General features: G+C 32.4%; 6 protein-coding genes across 9 annotated transcripts; 2 read left to right on the top strand and 4 right to left on the bottom strand.

Moving 5' to 3' along the window:
• Positions 1-237: 237 nt before the first annotated feature.
• LOC139105771 (KICSTOR complex protein kaptin) lies at positions 238-2,655 on the bottom strand. 2 transcript variants are annotated; one of them, XM_070662058.1, is made up of 8 exons: positions 2,565-2,655; positions 1,873-2,095; positions 1,513-1,775; positions 1,273-1,439; positions 1,024-1,196; positions 869-947; positions 506-797; positions 238-427 (listed from the first exon to the last, which is right to left on the bottom strand). In XM_070662058.1, exons 2-8 carry the CDS (start codon positions 2,075-2,077, stop codon positions 353-355), a joined length of 1,254 nt encoding a protein of 417 aa, XP_070518159.1. In that variant the 5' UTR covers positions 2,078-2,095; positions 2,565-2,655; the 3' UTR covers positions 238-352. The 2 variants fall into 2 exon arrangements, with proteins under 2 accessions (XP_070518159.1, XP_070518158.1); XM_070662057.1 differs by lacking the exon at positions 2,565-2,655 and adding an exon at positions 2,297-2,558.
• An 84-nt stretch (positions 2,656-2,739) lies between these two features.
• LOC139105777 (annexin B9) lies at positions 2,740-6,802 on the top strand. Of its 2 annotated transcripts, XM_070662069.1 has the most exons (7): positions 2,743-2,882; positions 3,534-3,615; positions 4,196-4,577; positions 4,660-4,812; positions 4,943-5,116; positions 6,110-6,291; positions 6,376-6,802. In XM_070662069.1, the coding sequence occupies exons 2-7, from the start codon at positions 3,586-3,588 to the stop codon at positions 6,427-6,429; spliced, it is 975 nt and encodes a 324-aa protein (XP_070518170.1). In that variant the 5' UTR covers positions 2,743-2,882; positions 3,534-3,585; the 3' UTR covers positions 6,430-6,802. The 2 variants fall into 2 exon arrangements, with proteins under 2 accessions (XP_070518171.1, XP_070518170.1); XM_070662070.1 differs by lacking the exons at positions 6,110-6,291; positions 6,376-6,802 and adding an exon at positions 5,349-5,486 and having other exon boundaries at positions 2,740-2,882.
• On the bottom strand, positions 5,489-11,352 carry LOC139105762 (little elongation complex subunit 2). 2 transcript variants are annotated; one of them, XM_070662039.1, is made up of 10 exons: positions 10,869-11,352; positions 10,246-10,633; positions 9,940-10,188; positions 9,436-9,848; positions 9,055-9,349; positions 8,840-8,987; positions 8,420-8,645; positions 8,156-8,337; positions 6,820-7,440; positions 5,489-5,724 (listed from the first exon to the last, which is right to left on the bottom strand). In XM_070662039.1, the coding sequence occupies exons 1-9, from the start codon at positions 10,892-10,894 to the stop codon at positions 7,313-7,315; spliced, it is 2,055 nt and encodes a 684-aa protein (XP_070518140.1). In that variant the 5' UTR covers positions 10,895-11,352; the 3' UTR covers positions 5,489-5,724; positions 6,820-7,312. The 2 variants fall into 2 exon arrangements, with proteins under 2 accessions (XP_070518140.1, XP_070518142.1); XM_070662041.1 differs by lacking the exon at positions 5,489-5,724 and having other exon boundaries at positions 6,878-7,206; positions 10,869-11,351.
• Positions 11,353-11,382: 30 nt separating this feature from the next.
• Sdhd (succinate dehydrogenase, subunit D) lies at positions 11,383-12,911 on the top strand. The gene is made up of 4 exons (XM_070662076.1): positions 11,383-11,671; positions 12,083-12,225; positions 12,317-12,507; positions 12,604-12,911. The coding sequence occupies exons 1-4, from the start codon at positions 11,617-11,619 to the stop codon at positions 12,791-12,793; spliced, it is 579 nt and encodes a 192-aa protein (XP_070518177.1). The 5' UTR covers positions 11,383-11,616; the 3' UTR covers positions 12,794-12,911.
• Positions 12,912-13,081: 170 nt separating this feature from the next.
• On the bottom strand, positions 13,082-14,189 carry Pcd (pterin-4a-carbinolamine dehydratase). Its single transcript, XM_070662082.1, has 3 exons — positions 13,879-14,189; positions 13,436-13,555; positions 13,082-13,373 (listed from the first exon to the last, which is right to left on the bottom strand). Exons 1-3 carry the CDS (start codon positions 13,990-13,992, stop codon positions 13,191-13,193), a joined length of 417 nt encoding a protein of 138 aa, XP_070518183.1. The 5' UTR covers positions 13,993-14,189; the 3' UTR covers positions 13,082-13,190.
• Positions 14,190-14,425: 236 nt separating this feature from the next.
• Positions 14,426-16,392, bottom strand: LOC139105773 (uncharacterized). Its single transcript, XM_070662063.1, has 5 exons — positions 16,108-16,392; positions 15,581-15,982; positions 15,187-15,382; positions 14,890-15,105; positions 14,426-14,821 (listed from the first exon to the last, which is right to left on the bottom strand). Exons 1-5 carry the CDS (start codon positions 16,172-16,174, stop codon positions 14,557-14,559), a joined length of 1,146 nt encoding a protein of 381 aa, XP_070518164.1. The 5' UTR covers positions 16,175-16,392; the 3' UTR covers positions 14,426-14,556.
• Between the last annotated feature and the right edge of the window lie 96 nt (positions 16,393-16,488).

The following is a 16,488-nucleotide window of genomic DNA, read 5'->3' as shown; positions in this document are numbered from 1 at the left end:
ACATTTAATAAATTAAAAAAAAAAAATGTAAACTTTTTACGCCGTTTTTTTTTTAATTTAAATACGATATGTAATTTTATTTGGATAATTTTCCAAAGCGTATTCAAAGGCCTACGTTCTTCTGGGTTTTATTGCACTTCTTGCACTTTATTTAACAAGTTTATTCATCCCGGCAAGATATGATAAAAGATCAGACTAATATTTTGATACTTTTATTGGTATAAAACAGTTTAACAATTAGATTGATCTTTTATTTATTGTAAATTATAAACGATATATATATATGTATATGTATATATATAGTTGTATATTACAAAATACAAATATACAGAAAAATATAACTTTGCAAATATTAATTATTTCCGAGCATGCTAAATAATTTCCTATAACGTTCCTTCCATTTTGCTCGTATATCTGCTATATTATGCTGTATAGGAAAGAAAAAGACATAATATATGTTATCTATTTAAAGATATTTTGAATATAGACGACGTAATTATAATACCTGTAATATATGTACACCTCGTTGCGTGAGTACAATCAGTTCTTTTATTCCATCGTTTGTAATATCCATGTAACTTATGGAGTGTACAGGAGCGTCAAATAATTTTCTAGTAGTTAATTCCCACGTGTCGCCTGTCAGTGTAAAAATCAGGACCTCCTGACCATAGGTGCCGAGCAAGATCTCGTTTTTCCCATCCATATTTATGTCTGCGATGCAGCAACATAAAATACAATCCGATGTCTCACTGCCGCTCAATATCTCGTCCTGTTTCATCCCGTGCTTCAGTATATCTCTGGAAGACAGATACTCGAATTTTGATCGTCGTAATATTTTGAGATATTTATCAGTTTAGAAACTATTTACTTAAAGATGACAGCGTTACTAGTATTTGAAATAACGACGTTTAACTTCGGTACGTCATTCTTCGGGACGCCTTTCTCGGCTAAAATTTTTTTTCATAATTTTTATGAAAATGTTACATGTATACCATTGTATCTGAAAGTTTTTAAAATACTTACAATTACCGTCTACAAAGCTTGGTTTACTAATATTATTCCTATGCGGAAATACTATCACACTCGGTACAGGTTTGTCGTATCTTAGTAGCCAGTTTCGTGAAACTTTCAGGTCCACTACGTTTACTATGGCAATTTTGACTAGACCGCATTCACAACCGACGGCGGTGACTCTCCTGATTTTGTAAGAGACAGTATGTAATATTGAAGCAAATAGATAAAACATAAATTTTCTTTTTTTATCGTACAAACCATTTATAATTATCGTAATAATAAATATTAATCCACAGTGCGATCGCTTGGATTTCATTCAATTCTGGAAAATATTTTTCGATAGTAGACTCACTGTAAACGTGACTCAATTTATCTTCTCTTATCATATGGATCTTATAGTCGCTTCCGGATATTAACCAGACTACCTGTAAATTTGAAATTATAGCTCGTCAGACTATAGTGCAATAGTGATTGTAACTTATTGACCGTCTAATATACCTCTTGCCCAGAATTCTGTTGCGGCAAAACGGTATGATACAGATGATATGGAGTATAGGGTAACTCCACAGTGAGACAATTTTGTGCTATGGCTTCGATTGAACTGCCTTCATCCCCTTCACCATCCACAGCACCTTCAGTATATATGTTCAAATACCTTTCTATCGTGTCTGTGCTGGTTTTCATAATAGTTATACCTATTACAAAACTGTCCCCAGTGTCAGATTTATTGTAAGCATCAATGGAAATAATCTCAGCACCACCTAAAATGAAAGATACATTAAAAATGTGAAAAATTACACATGACAAGACTCATTAAAATATTTTGAAAGATATTTCTGAATATGATAATTTACTCACTGGGAATGTATGTAAACAACAATTCTTTTACCAATGGCCTTAAGAACTCCGACGTTTGATGATATTCACAGGAGTATATCTTTCTTTTTAAGGATGCTACTAACAATTTGTTGGAACAATTAGGCGAGCATAGCTTGGTCATGGAATAAATGTTACCCTGAGATGCCAGAGGAAACCAGTGAGCATTTATAAGATTGCTCATCATTGTAGATTGTCAGGAAGACTAAAATTAGAAAAAAAACATAAATAAAAGCTATATTCTTATATTAAAAATCATTTTAAGTACAGATTTTTTAAATATTTTTTTGACAATTTAAACGATCCAGAGTGATCTCTCAGCAAATTAACAGATACCTACAAAAAAAAAAAATATATATATATAAAAAAAGAGACCAACAACAACAAAAAAGAAAAGAAAACCAACCTCTATCGAAGAAATTATTCCAGATTGAGGTTATATCTGTTTATCGAACATCGCGATGGGCTAATTTCAATCCCGCGTTAATTCACACGTCGATTTCGATCTTCATCGATCTGTCTCATCCGTTGGAGACCAGGTGATCCCACGCAATCCCACGGGTGCATGCGGAATGAGCGCATCGCGATTGCAGCGGGACCAGCAGGATCGGCCGGGGGGGATAAGCGGGAGAGGGAGGGAAAAATGACCTCTTCTTATTCGGTAAGATAATTACCGCGTGCGCGTCGTTTCACAATCGCTTTCATAATCGCGGGTCGCCTTGAGGGAACCGGGAGCCCGCCACAGACGATGACGCGATACGTGAAAGTGGGTGTTGCCCGTCGTCGTCGCGGCGAACTTGGATAGTTCGTGCTCGGACTGTTCAGCAGTGCTCAGTGCGCTCGCATCACACGAGTACATAGGATCGACGTCGACTGGGCTCCGCGTTCCTCGTCATTTTCTTGTTCGACTCGGCTGCGGGAGCTTTCCCACCGACCGGCAGCGGACACCGGCTGGAAGAGCGACGCGAAGGAGATTCCCAGGACGTAATTCGGTAACGTAAACTAACGTACTCCGCTTTTCTTATCTCTTCCTTCGTCACCGTCAACGTTCCGTTTTCGCGTCGGAGGGCCGGCGCGGCGGTGCCGTCCATTTGATTGCCCGGTGAAAAATCGATCTGTAATTCGCCCGAGAGCTCTTAAATACGTGCACGGAATAAAAGTGGCACGGGAATTTATTTCCACGTTCGTGAATTTAAAGAGAATACTTCTTTCCGAGCTCCGCGCGAAGCGTGGGATAATTTGACCTTTTTTACGAACAGCGGGCAAGATAATTTTAATATTTATATCTCTCGTGAGAAAGCCGGTGAAAATTAAACGAGAACTTTTATTTCAATTAACTTTTCGTAAGTATCCGGGAAAGTTTTATATTCTCTGTCTCTCTCCGAGTTAAATAATAAATCCCGTTAACTTTAATGAGGGATAAAAGCGCCTCGATGAATTGCCTCCGAGTATTTAATAACTAAAACAACTGCAGATTAGCAAGCTGCTCCGGAGCATATCGATGTAGAATCGGGAGACGCACTGACCGCGATAGTTTTGTCGCGTACTCGTCGATCACGCCGACTCATGTAAAACGTCAAAAGTTAATAGCGCGGCTCGATGACGCATCCGCTCGGTATTAATCGCCGCACTCTGCATTTCAGGTAGCCTCGCGAAGTTTCCTGCCGACTACGAGCGAGGAAGAAGGTGGCCAAGATGTCGCAGCAGCAATACTATCCGTTCAAGGTACCCGCTCAGTCCTGCAGAAATCTGCAACCGGCGCGTTAATCAGCGGCATCGATCTATTTCCGGAACATCCAGTAGTGTCGATCATCCGTATTTTTAACGCCTAGACCTAGTTCCTAAGTCGATTCACGTGCCGAAGTATGACTAATCGCGCTCAAGTCTATCGTAATTTTTCCTCGTCTTGATTGCAGATTATACATAAAGTTTCTGCATTGTATCCTGGAAAAAGTATTCACCGTCTATCAGTCGCTGTATAAATTTCTTTTACTAGTCTTTACGAGAATTCACATTGATTTCTAAGTATGTCACGGTCGAATTATTAATCATGATTTTAGAATACATAGTTTGATTGACAGAATTAAGTTTTGATATCAGTCGCAAACAAGATAAATATTATAAATTTAGACATATTTGTGGAAATCACTTTAAGATTAACTTTTGACCTTTCGTTCTTTTATTGTTATTAATAATTGACTCGATTGAATTAATCGAAATTATTTTAAATACAGATTTGTTCGACTCATTAATTCATTAGATAATTCTGCAAAATATATTTCTTATAATTTAATTTGCGTTTTAGTGCACTCCAACTGTGTATCCTGCCGAGCCGTTTGACGCAAATGCAGACGCTACTATTTTACGTAAGGCGATGAAAGGATTCGGGACAGATGAGAAGGCGATCATCGATGTACTCACAAAAAGAGGCATTGTACAGAGACTGGAGATCGCGGAAGCATTCAAGACCATGTACGGGAAAGATCTGATTAATGACTTGAAAAGCGAGCTGACTGGAAAACTGGAGGATGTCATTATTGCCCTTATGACACCACTGCCACATTATTATGCCAAAGAGCTGCACGACGCAGTGAGCGGTATGGGCACTGATGAAGAGGCAATTGTCGAGATTATGTGCACTCTCAGCAACTACGGCATTCGTACGATTGCCACATTTTACGAAAACCGTAAGACTTTCATTATTTATATTTATCGTAAACTTATTTAAATGTTTGAATTCGTGAATAAAAGATATATTACTTTGAACAGTGTATGGTAAAACGCTTGAGAGCGATTTGAAGGGCGATACGTCGGGTCATTTTAAAAGACTACTGGTATCTCTCGTACAGGCAAATAGAGACGAAAATCAGGGAATCGATCATGCCCAAGCAGCTGCCGATGCTCAAGCCTTATTTGAAGCTGGTACAAAAAAAAGTTTTTTTAATTCTTTTTAGAAAATTTGATTTAAATCTTACAGAAATCAAAGCGTTTATTCGCTTTAAATGTATTTCGTGATATTCAATATTTAATTAATTGTTTTATTTCAATGTAGGTGAAAAGCAATGGGGAACGGACGAATCCCAGTTCAATGCCATCTTGGTATCTCGCAGCTATCAGCAATTACGTCAAACATTTATTGAATACGAAAAAGTATCAGGACACGACATAGAAGTTGCTATAAAAAAGGAATTTTCTGGCAGCATTGAGAAAGGTTTACTTGGAATAGGTAAGCCTTCAAACAGGATATAAGTTATTTAATTTTATAATTATTCGGATTGTCACGAGTATGTCGTTTTAACATTCTTATTTATATATTACTTACAACTAATTTCGTATTATGTGATTAGCTCTTTCATTTCATGTTTCTTATAAACACGCGTGCTTCAAAATCTACTCTTATTATTGTAAAATAAATTTGTAAACTAAACTTGCTAGAACTTTATCTCTTTTGTGCTTAGACGAGAAGATTTTTATAAGTTACTTGAACGCAACGGAATATCAATAATCCCGATATGCAATGAGTCAAACTTTTAATACAATCCAGATTTATACTTACTACGAAATTTGTAAAATCTTCGATAAAAAAATATTTTCTCAGGACAGAGGCAAGTTACTGCGGCAAGATTTCAAATAGCTTTTGTTTAGACATCTGTAGAGATATTAATATGATTGTTGCTGTGATTGCCAGATAATTTTTAGAATTAAATATTCTCGGACACGAGTACACATTTACTCAATATTTAATAGCGTAAAATGTAGGCGCATCCCCAGACTTTTGTGTAATCCTTTCTTCTTTATTCGTGTGTCATAATCTAATTTGTCAACTCTTTAATCCTAAAATAACAGTACAATTTTATACATTGATAAAAATTAAACTATTTCCATTAGTAATTTGATTTATAAATTGCATGAAAATATCATGAATATTTGAGTGTGGTATTGAATTCTATAAATACATATACATATACTTATCAACAATGCAGCATGGCAATTATTACACGTAACATACAAAAACACTGACTAGTATTATTTTTATAGACAAGTGTGGTACAATCTGTGTAAAAACTGAATTGACAATATCGAATGAACGTAGTATAACTTTACAGCATGGAAAAAGAATGCTTCCTACATTAGTTTATTCATACTTTCCCATTCTATATTTATTACACATTAATGTAATCGATACATGTTACGAATCATCTTAATTTTTATTCGACAGTGAAATGCGTGAAGTCGAAAGTTGGGTTTTTCGCTGAGCGCCTGTATGCCAGTATGCATGGCATAGGTACAAAGGATCGAACATTAATCCGTATCATCGTGTCCCGAAGTGAAATCGATTTGGGGGATATTAAAAAGGCATTCGAAGAACGTTATGGAAAGTCTTTGGAAAGCTGGATAGCCGTATGTATTTTTTAATTTTATATTTGTTAATGAGTTATAATAAATTATTGACATATATATATATACGTATATAATGTATTACAGGGGGATACATCGGGAGATTACAAAAAGGCACTACTTTCTTTGGTCTCTACGTAATTTTGATAAAGCAAAAATGCAAATGTACACCCGCCTATTGACGCATAATCGACAGAAAATAGTTTTATATATTTCTGCACAGATTCCAGCTTAATATTGCTTAGAAAATTAATAAGAAACTCAAAACTACCTTATAGAATTTTTAAATATTATCTTTGTAATATTTTTTTAAACTTTTATTGTATTTCGTAGGCCAGTAAAGTTTCACAATCTACGTTCCAATCTTGTTCGTATGTCCAGAAATTGTATTTAATTAAATTATATTTTATATATTCTTATTTTTATCAGAAGGTTTATATAAAGAATCTCATGATAAAAAATAAAAAATAATTGAAAAGTTAATTAACACTAAAATTAAAAATATTTAATACTATTTATTAATTTTCTTACCTTTTCCTCATAAATATAAATAATTTAAATATACGCATGTATATGTGCACGCGTTATTTCTTATTATTTTTTAAAGAAAACTTATATGGAATAATTTTTGGTAACGAATTTCCTTAATTTTTCTTTTATCGTATATTTCCATATATATATATATAAAAAAAAAAAAAAAAAATTAAGGGGTCAATCACTGGTGAGAATCATTGTATATTTTTCTGTAAATATATTGCTTTAGTAATAGTGATTATAAAAAAAAAAAGCAATGTAATATAGTGCCAAGTGATTTGAAGTGCTACAATACGTCAGGATTAATAATGTATATAAAAATTGTAATTTCTAATTGATAGTACATACGTTTTCAATAGTAGAAATGTGATGCAAATAAGAGATCTGCAAATAAAAAAATAATAATTGAAGAAGAATAAAGATTCTATTAAAATAAAACCATTTAAAAAGTGTCAAAATAGAAACTTCTGAAAAAAATATGATGCGTTTGTTACGATTCATCTGTCTTTTTTAATCGAATACTTCTTCGAGCAGGTACTTTAATTTTAACCGTTTTAACTTTGGGAGGTACTTTAGTTTTAACTTCAGGAGGTACTTTAGTTTTAACTTCAGGAAGTACTAAAAATAAAACAATATTAATTTAATATTTTACATACATTAAATATTTTAAAATATGCAAAATTAATAACAAAAGTAAAGTATAACCTTTATTATCCAAGAAGGTATACTTATAGAGAGGCACAATCATTTAAATTATTATTTAAAAAAATAGTTAAAAATATTTTCTTTATGTACTAGGCTTTCATGCGTAATTTATTTTAAAAGATTATACAAAAATAAAAATAAAAATATATGACAATATACATGTGGTAAAAAAAATTTAAGAAGCAATTAATAAAATGATAATTGTTCCAACAGAGACCATAGCAAATTTTTGAGTAGAAATAAATAATTTTATTGCAAACGGATTTGCATGCTTTTTTATTTCATCACATTTGATAAAATTATTATATTTCTAAAATTCTATCGATAGAGATATATTGTCTATCAAATTTGAAAATTTTTACCACAAAAAAATGACAAATACATTTTTTGATAAAGTTTTTTTCACAAACTTGTTCGTATATTGGGATAATACGTACATGCTGAGTAATATTAAACTTTTTTTTTGTTTAAGTTGTCAAATTCTTATCTTAAAATTCTAGCATTATTAATTTTGTATTTTTTTTTTTTTTTATATTATAATAGTACACTATACAGTACACCTTCGACTTATTCATTTATTATATTAGTAATTAGAAAAATTATTAATTTTAATTTTTAATAATATTACCATATTTCTTTGGACGTCCTCTAGGTCGTTTAGGTAAATACATTGCAGGCATTCTCTGAAAACACCTAATCATTGGTGTTGTTACCATATTGTCTATGGGTGGCCATGGCGTTTTGGGTATTGTATAGAACTTTTCAGCTAACATTAACTTACAAATGTTATGTAAATCTAAACAATTTTGCCTGAAAAAAAAAATATGATTAAATATGTATTTTTTTACCAAATCTGTCTTGATATACAAGGAATTATATTCATAAAATTTACCTATATTCAGCTTGTTTATAGACATAAGCAAATGGTCCATTCAATGGAACATATCGCATAATATACTGACCAGGAGTCAAAGACGATAACCCTTTGATTATATTATGTAAAATATTTAGAGAATTTTCTACCTTAATATTATAAAGTCGTTTGAGCTCCTTACTTAACGATGTTGTAGTACACCTTTCTATTTGTATTATTTCTGAAGTATTAGTTTCTATTCTAACTGTAATAGAATAAAAATCGATATTAATGCTGATCTCTTATATGCACCAGATAATTTATAAGAAGTTGATTAAAGAATTAAAATGATAAACTTTGAGTAAAAAAAAAAAAAGTAAAGATGTAATATAAGATTGTAATTTATTTTGAAATAATAAAGTAATGTATACCTATACCATTATAATTCTAAAATAATACCTCTAGCCAACGATGTCTCTGGTCTAAATTTTAATGAAGCCCATTGGTGCAACCCTTCTTCTATTGTTACAGCTTCAGCTCCAAACATTAATTGATGTTCCATTTTTGGCGCTAATAGTAAAGTTTGTGATTCTTCATTTGATGATGTCTAATAAAAATTAAAATTATATTCTATAATGTTAATTATTAATAAAAGAATAAGAAAACAATATTACCTCAATGCCATCACTTTTTGTACGAACTAGCATCTGATAGTCTTTCACGCCAATTTTTATTTGTTCATGTTGCGATTCCATTGGCCCTATTGTGAAAAGATTATATGATACATTTTGTTCTTCAATTTTGTGAGAATCAATTTTGTCACTTGCTAAATTATTTGTTTCGTCTATATCTGATAAATACAGATCTTCTTCATAGTTCTTAAGATAGTCATTAAACAAATTATCATCGCTCTCTAAGTTTTCGTTATTTGCATCTTTTTCAGACTTAATTTCTGATGTATGTTCTGTTCTGTAATATTAATTATAATATACAATATAAATAAAATCTGTTTTTATACAACATTAAGTTTTGTGATTTATATGCTTTATACTCACTTTTCTAACGTATCATTTTTAATATCAACGAAATGATATCTAAGTACATATTTATATACCCAAGTATTCTTTTCAGGTATAGTAGCTTTGCTAGGTGGTAATTTTTTATCAACGTAAACAATATTTTTTCCTTGGTGTGATTTTACAACTACTGGTATGAGCCATGGTTTTGAATGCTCTGGATTTATATTGTTCAATAAACACTTGAGGCCACTAGATGAGATAACAAAATCTGCTTCAGCTTCTTTTGCAAGGCTCTCACAATATGAATCCTCGCTTACAGGTAATTTAAAGTGTTGTGTCACTGGGTTAGGAGTCTCATACGATGGATATTTTTGAGACAACATTACAGGATCGATATGTAACGTTTGTTTCTGATCGAGATTTGGTAACTTCACCTTTGAAAAAATTCCCTGAAATTGATAAAATAATTAAATGTATATACATATTAAAATGAAATATATTGGATACATTTTTATCATTATATATATTGTAACAACTTACCTGATGTAAACAAGATTTAAATGTTACTTTAATATCTTTATTTTGATAATTAACATCCTGTACAGAAAGTGGCATATTCATGGATTCAATATAATATCTTGGTAACTTTTCGAATCTCTTGACTTTTGTCTTCCATTTTGTTTCAATAAACTTCATACTTTTAATTGCCCAATTGAAGTCACTACACCACTTACTTTTTGCAAACTCCAAAAATTCTTTCTGTTCTTCAGATATTATTTTTTGCAATGCCTAAAAAAAGTTTACTTTAATTTCAATAAACAGAAATTTAAAATAAAATATATTTACCATATATTCTTCAAATTCTTGTCTCTCTTCCTCACTTATCATCTTATTTTCATTGCTAGATAGTTTTAATAAAACTCTAAGACACATAGCATGCTGATCCATATTCAAATGAGAATATCTTGGAAAATTAAATGGTAATGTTCTTATGCCAGGAACATAAGGCCTCTTTATTTTCACACCTGGTTGGCTCTCATTTTCCATGCCAGTCTCAGCATCTTCACAAAGATACTTTTTAATCAATTCTACATTAACATCAGCATACTCATTTTCAATATCTTCAAACGGATTTATTAAATTATCGTTCATAATTCTATACATTGCACTTTCAGCCTCCATTCTTGTATCATTAATGAATACATTGTCTATCATATCATCTAATGGAGGATGCCTATAATGATAAAATTTCAATTACAGTATATTGCACAAAATGATATACATTAAAGCCAAATAAATAATATATGCTGAATATAAACCAAAAAGTCAAAGCACATGTTAGTGGCACGTGTCAAATCGCAATACTCGATAATCATAAATATTATATACGATATAAAAAAATGCAAAATTTATTCATATAAATTCCGTATGCTTCGGTAGTTGAAATTATTTTATAAAGCTGTACATACCAATCGAGATTCCGGAATTTCTCCATTTTCGTACGATACTGTTTTTACAACAGTAAGATTATTTTGAATATGTTTTCAAGCGCCTGCAAAGCACATTTCATGTTAAATTTAGAATAAATATAATTTTTTATACCATATACTGTTCTTCATGCTTCGTAGTGTCGTTGGTTAATTTCCAATTCTCGCATACGCACGAGTTTTTACTGCTAAAAAAGTAGACCGCCTTCCGAAAACATTACGTTTGTTTACGCTCGGACCTTAGTCTTGTACATCGAAAAGCGTATATGGCATTTTCTGTGGCGACAGCGGCTAGTGTACGTAACCCTAAGCGGCGGAGGTAGGGGATAAGAGAACGGGCGGAAATCGGTCATCGGCAATCCGGCCGGCGCGGTATATATACATGCGGTACTACATGTGAAACTCGACGCACACGACGCTAAAGTCACGTTTGCTAGCTGCCGTCGATCGCCATATTTGCCTTTCAGCGTACGTAGAAAGTATTCACGAATATGTGTAGAGAGAGCTGCACTGCCTGTACTCTGCAGTCAAAACTTATCAAAACTTATCTCTGTCAGCTGAACAAATAGAAATATATTTTTCTGTAAAAAATCTTCTGATTTTGCTGGAGCTAGATAATTAAATCGTATGAATTGTTTCGTTTAAAAGTTTGACGACTTAAAATTATCTACTTTTTTGTCTAGCAAGGTCGAGTTACGTCAAACGCAAGTCGAAGGAACGTTTCGGCAGAATGAATTTCGGAAGGGTCGCTAACATTAATATTTTGCGTAAAGTCCAACAGTTTGGTAAGTTTGATGCAAGTTTCCGTTTGTGTCGAGTGTATGCTCGTGTCAAATGTACGTTTGTGTCAACTATACGTTCGTGTTAATTCGCAAAGTAGACCGAATTTTTTCTGGACATAACCTTAATGTGTTTTACATAATCTTTCGATGAACAAACTTGTCACAATAATTTTATTTAAATTTTTTTCGAGTCTTCAGTTCAAGTTTTATATCTCCCAACATTTCATATATTTATTATTTGGCATTTTATTATTCATTTCTTTCCTTTATATATTTTTTATATAATTTAATTTTTTTTCTTTTTATTTTAATTATATTCTAATTTTAAATTATTTTATTTTTATTATAATATTGTTTAATTTATTTTTATGTTGAATAAAAGTAGATTTACAGCAATTGATGATTTTCTTGCAGAGTCGTTGGTCAAGCCTAACGGTTTGCTCGCACGATGCTGCAATCCAACGCAGTTTCCAAAATCTACATCTAATCTTGCCAATTTAAATCGCTGTGTGGTTTCTAATGCAAGGAATTATCAGAAATCCCGTGCTTTATTCAAGGTTTAAAATGCTTTAATTTCTATTCTTTAAAAAAACGCGAATAGATATTTGTATTCGTAAAATGTACTTTATACTATTGAATCTCTTGTAGTTACCTGCACAATCGTCATTTGGTGCAACTCAAATTCGTACAGCAAGTGCTCACGGCGATCACGTACGGTTGTGGGTAATAGAAAGAATGGTGTCTATAGCCTCTCTGGCATTAATACCTGCTGCTCTGGTGTTAGACAATAAATTTATCGATGTATTAGTCGCAGCCTCTATCGTTATGCATACGCATTGGTAATTGATGTTCTGTACAGAACAGTTTAACAATCAATTAACTTCTTTTTTTTTTTTTATATCTGCAGAAAATACATGTGACGAATTTTATTATAGGGGACTGGAAGCGATTATTCTCGATTATGCACGACCGATCGTAGTGGGTACTTTAGTTCCAAAAGTAGCGTTCTTTATGCTGAATTTGGTATCCATTCTTACGCTCACTGGTCTGTTTGTACTGATCTATAATGGTCCTGGCCTTTCAAAAATTATAAAAAATGGCTGGGCAATAGGTAAAGAAAAATAAGCCCGCTTAATATTATTACTATAGCAAAAACAGTTGTTTGTGTTATACGTATGAAGAACTTTTTAAGAGATGGTAGCTTTTAAATTATTTCAGAATAAATTATTTACTTATTCAGTAACAGTTTTTCTTCTTTTATGGTACCTAGTTTTTATGTAATAATCTACAAATTAAATAACGGGAAAGTGAATGTCTAATAAAAAATGTTACAAAGGGTCTTAGTTCGATCGTAATTTACATGTATACATGTGAGAGTGCTAAGAACAGAAAAATATAATTAATATCATATCATTTATCCTACAAATCAACAATAAAAAATAATATTTTTATTATTGTCGTTACACGCATAATAAATGCGAAATGAGTGGATTTCCAGATCAATAAGTAGGTCGAATGAGATTTAATTGCCAGTAGAAGCAGCGGCCTTGTCTATGAAGGTTGCCAGTTTTACGTCTCTCTGCGACAATCCATTTACGTCGTGAGACGACAAAGTAATATTTACTTTGTTGTACACGTTGAACCACTCGGGATGATGGTCCATTTTTTCAGCTTGTAAAGCTACCCTCGCCATAAATCCGAAAGCCTAAAAGTTGGCCTGCGTTAGACCTGCTGGACAAAATTATCGCAATATTCACATAAATGTACCTCATTGAAGTTTTTGAATACGAATTCCTTGTAGATCGCATCCCTGTTCGCTTGGACGCTCCATCCCGTTGACAGCAGTGGATTCAAGTTCTGTTCCCTTTCCTCTGAAGTTAATTTGCTCTGATAAAAATCAACAGGAAAACTTGTAGAAATTACGATCAAACATAATTTGCCTAATAACTTTTTGTTCATTATTTCCATCACGGTCCATTAATATAATTCTAATCGGAGATTTAATCAGTCTGATTTGAAATGTGTACGCGAAATGTAAAAGAAATTCATGTAACAAGTGGCTAGTAGCGAACTAATCACTTTCACCGCCGAAGGACTCGCCCGACAGCTGGATTTGCATACCTATTAATCACTTGATCGATTGCTTATTTTTCGTTGGTCAAAATAGTCTACGAACTCGCGGCAGAATTGACATAATGCAGAAGACTTACCATCTTGGCTTTTCTCGACGTAGCGGCGGATAAATCTCTGCGCTTTAGAATCTGTAGTATCCACTTTTGAGCAAGATCCCCTCCACTCGCACGCCTGGTCAATACATTTATCATGTCGAAGACTCGTTCTCTACACAATCTTGACACAGAGTTCTTCGCTATATTGTGATATCGTAATCACGTAGCGAACGCGATAAACGGCTTGTTTTTACCGAGCATGTTATGAACGGCGAATCAATTTCTAAATGGTCTCCTAACCTTTCTTTTTCTTAGACTTTGCCGCATCAAAGTTAATAAGCGTTAATCAAATGTTAAGAGATAAGAATAAATATGACTGCGAAAAATAAAGAAATGTCATGATTATTATTTCCTATTAAGATATTTTTGAAATATAAAATATTTATTATTTCCTATTAGGATATTTTTGAAATATAAAATATTTTATTTAACAGGAATACATATGCATGGTTCGTAATGTACGTGTGAATAGCATGCATTTGCTTTCTTGTTCTTGATTTATTGTTCTTTGACAGTCAAAGAGAATCAATTTCTGTATAAGAATTCGGGAATATATTTTAAATATTTACATTTTCGAGACACGAGTATGATTTCATGTTTGTACAAAACACATAAATTTATATCGTCAAATATATTTAAAAAATTTGTAGATTAATTAAGTTATATATTTGGTTTTCTTAATTGTTTTGTTTTTTTAATTAGTGACATTGGCGGTGGCAATGGTACTTTAAGTGTAATGACTTTCTTGTCTTCCTTAGTGGATATTGCCCCAATAATTTTTGCAAGATCCATTAGTTTCTTTAAACTCGTACGGGTTTCTAGCATAACTCGGAATTGTTCCAAATCCAGGACGAAATTTGATATCGTCAATGCAAGAATCAAACTATGTACAAGACCTTTGTCTTTCATGGTGTTTGGTCTTGTGCTGTAAATTTTTTTTAATTTTTTTATTTTGTCTATTATAAATTATAGAGCAAACAATGCTTTACTCACCGTCCGTTCGGGCTAGACACACTGTATGTGTCAATAATGTACTGATTTACCTCTTCCGAAACTGAACATATAACAACATCACGTCTTTTTGCATTTTTCATCGGCATGGCAAACCATGTATTAATCATTTCAATGTAAAGTAAAAGGGCTATTTTGTTCACATTATCTGGATCCGATTGTATCGTTCTTAAAGTGCGTTTGAAAAATTTTCCCTTCCTGTACAATTAAAGATGTATACAGAATATTGCATAAATGAAAAAAATATAGACATTGAAGAACTATTAAAGAATTAAATACCCCTCTACATCTCCATTGAGAACTTCCATTGCATGTTCATATAGTGTTTCCAATTTGCTCTTAGGAATGATATCATATATGTTGTATACATCTTTAGCATTGGTTGCATTCCTGTTGCACACAGGTAATATTGTATTTGACAAGTGTTCTTCGGTTTGTAATTGATTTGATAACTCTAGTCTGTCAATTTCAACATCTGTCAAAAAAGAATTTAGTAAATTTTTATGCATAATAAATGTTTTGACATGTTACTGTATTAATATTTAATTTAATATTATTAAAAAAATTATATAATAAATAAATATATAATAAATTATATAAAAAAAATATATAATAAATAAAAAAAAAATTATAATCAAATATAATAATGGAATAAAGTAAATAACTCTCTTACTTGATACTGTTTTCTCAAGCTGTTCTTTAACAGCATCTACATTCACTTTCAGTTTCTCAAACTGCTCTGTTCTACGTTTGACTCTCTTAGATCCAAATTGCTTATTCAGTATACCAATGTTTTTCTCTAAATCATTTTGGTTGTCTTTAACATTAGGTTTCTCAAGTACTGGAGTTACTTGCCATCGTTCTGCTTCAAATAATTTTACTTTGCCTGTTCTTTTATTGTGGAGTACTAACATTGTTCTTGTAGACTCTTTTTCGCAATCCGGCCTATAGCCTTTATAAACAATGTGTCCGTTCGACAATGCCAATACAGTTTTATCGTCTTTTTGATCGCGAAACAATCCACATGACATCTCCTTAACTTCTTCATCTTTAAGCTCACCATTTTGGAAATTCACTAAAAAAAATTTATAAAGTTATTAATAAAATTTATTTATTACGCTTAAATAATAGCAATTATGCGCTACGAAATCAAAGCAAATATAAATTTTACTTATAAAGAATATTACAAATTTATCTTACCAATAATTGGTTGTATTTTGTCCGATTGTACATTTACGTCTTCGATGATCGCTTTAAGTCGCTTCATTGCTCATTTATTCATATATTTTACCAATATTACTTTATTAACAGTACCACTATCACTGGCACATCTCGTTTTATTATTAAGTTATATTTATATAAAAATCCTTATTTTCGCGCGAGACGTACAGGTTAAAACCACACGTGAAATAAAACGTGTTTGCAGCGAGTACTCCATACGCATCTACCGACAACGCGAATATCAGTTTCAGGTTGGCCAACGCGGGGAATCGAATTTCCTGACTTCGACGGGTCGCCGTCGCGACGAGGCGGTCGGTTTCAAACCGGTAGGAGGCGCGCGTTGCCCGCGTACGTATATAC

Source organism: Cardiocondyla obscurior, linkage group LG09 (assembly GCF_019399895.1).
Source record: "Cardiocondyla obscurior isolate alpha-2009 linkage group LG09, Cobs3.1, whole genome shotgun sequence".
Taxonomy (NCBI): Eukaryota; Metazoa; Arthropoda; class Insecta; order Hymenoptera; family Formicidae; genus Cardiocondyla; species Cardiocondyla obscurior.
Note: the sequence above shows the minus strand (reverse complement) of the source record. Positions and strands in the feature narration are given on the sequence as shown.

Coding starts and splice junctions, on each gene's coding strand:
- Pcd (XM_070662082.1), bottom strand. CDS start 13,992: ATGATAAATGTATTGACCAGGCGTGCGAGTGGAGGGGATCTTGCTCAA. Junction 13,556..13,878: donor CGTCGAGAAAAGCCAAGATG/GTAAGTCTTCTG, acceptor GATTTTTATCAG/AGCAAATTAACTTCAGAGGA. Junction 13,374..13,435: donor TATTCAAAAACTTCAATGAG/GTACATTTATGT, acceptor GCCAACTTTTAG/GCTTTCGGATTTATGGCGAG.
- LOC139105773 (XM_070662063.1), bottom strand. CDS start 16,174: ATGAAGCGACTTAAAGCGATCATCGAAGACGTAAATGTACAATCGGAC. Junction 15,383..15,580: donor GCTTGAGAAAACAGTATCAA/GTAAGAGAGTTA, acceptor CTTTTTTGACAG/ATGTTGAAATTGACAGACTA. Junction 15,106..15,186: donor CTCAATGGAGATGTAGAGGG/GTATTTAATTCT, acceptor TTAATTGTACAG/GAAGGGAAAATTTTTCAAAC.
- LOC139105771 (XM_070662058.1), bottom strand. CDS start 2,077: ATGATGAGCAATCTTATAAATGCTCACTGGTTTCCTCTGGCATCTCAG. Junction 1,440..1,512: donor AACAGAATTCTGGGCAAGAG/GTATATTAGACG, acceptor TCAAATTTACAG/GTAGTCTGGTTAATATCCGG. Junction 1,197..1,272: donor TATTACGATAATTATAAATG/GTTTGTACGATA, acceptor TTACAAAATCAG/GAGAGTCACCGCCGTCGGTT.
- LOC139105762 (XM_070662039.1), bottom strand. CDS start 10,894: ATGGAGAAATTCCGGAATCTCGATTG. Junction 8,646..8,839: donor AGAGACATCGTTGGCTAGAG/GTATTATTTTAG, acceptor ATTCTATTACAG/TTAGAATAGAAACTAATACT. Junction 8,338..8,419: donor TATAAACAAGCTGAATATAG/GTAAATTTTATG, acceptor TTTTTTTTTCAG/GCAAAATTGTTTAGATTTAC.
- Sdhd (XM_070662076.1), top strand. CDS start 11,617: ATGAATTTCGGAAGGGTCGCTAACATTAATATTTTGCGTAAAGTCCAA. Junction 11,672..12,082: donor GCGTAAAGTCCAACAGTTTG/GTAAGTTTGATG, acceptor ATTTTCTTGCAG/AGTCGTTGGTCAAGCCTAAC. Junction 12,508..12,603: donor ATCGTTATGCATACGCATTG/GTAATTGATGTT, acceptor ATTTTATTATAG/GGGACTGGAAGCGATTATTC.
- LOC139105777 (XM_070662069.1), top strand. CDS start 3,586: ATGTCGCAGCAGCAATACTATCCGTTCAAG. Junction 3,616..4,195: donor AGCAATACTATCCGTTCAAG/GTACCCGCTCAG, acceptor TTTGCGTTTTAG/TGCACTCCAACTGTGTATCC. Junction 4,813..4,942: donor TCAAGCCTTATTTGAAGCTG/GTACAAAAAAAA, acceptor ATTTCAATGTAG/GTGAAAAGCAATGGGGAACG.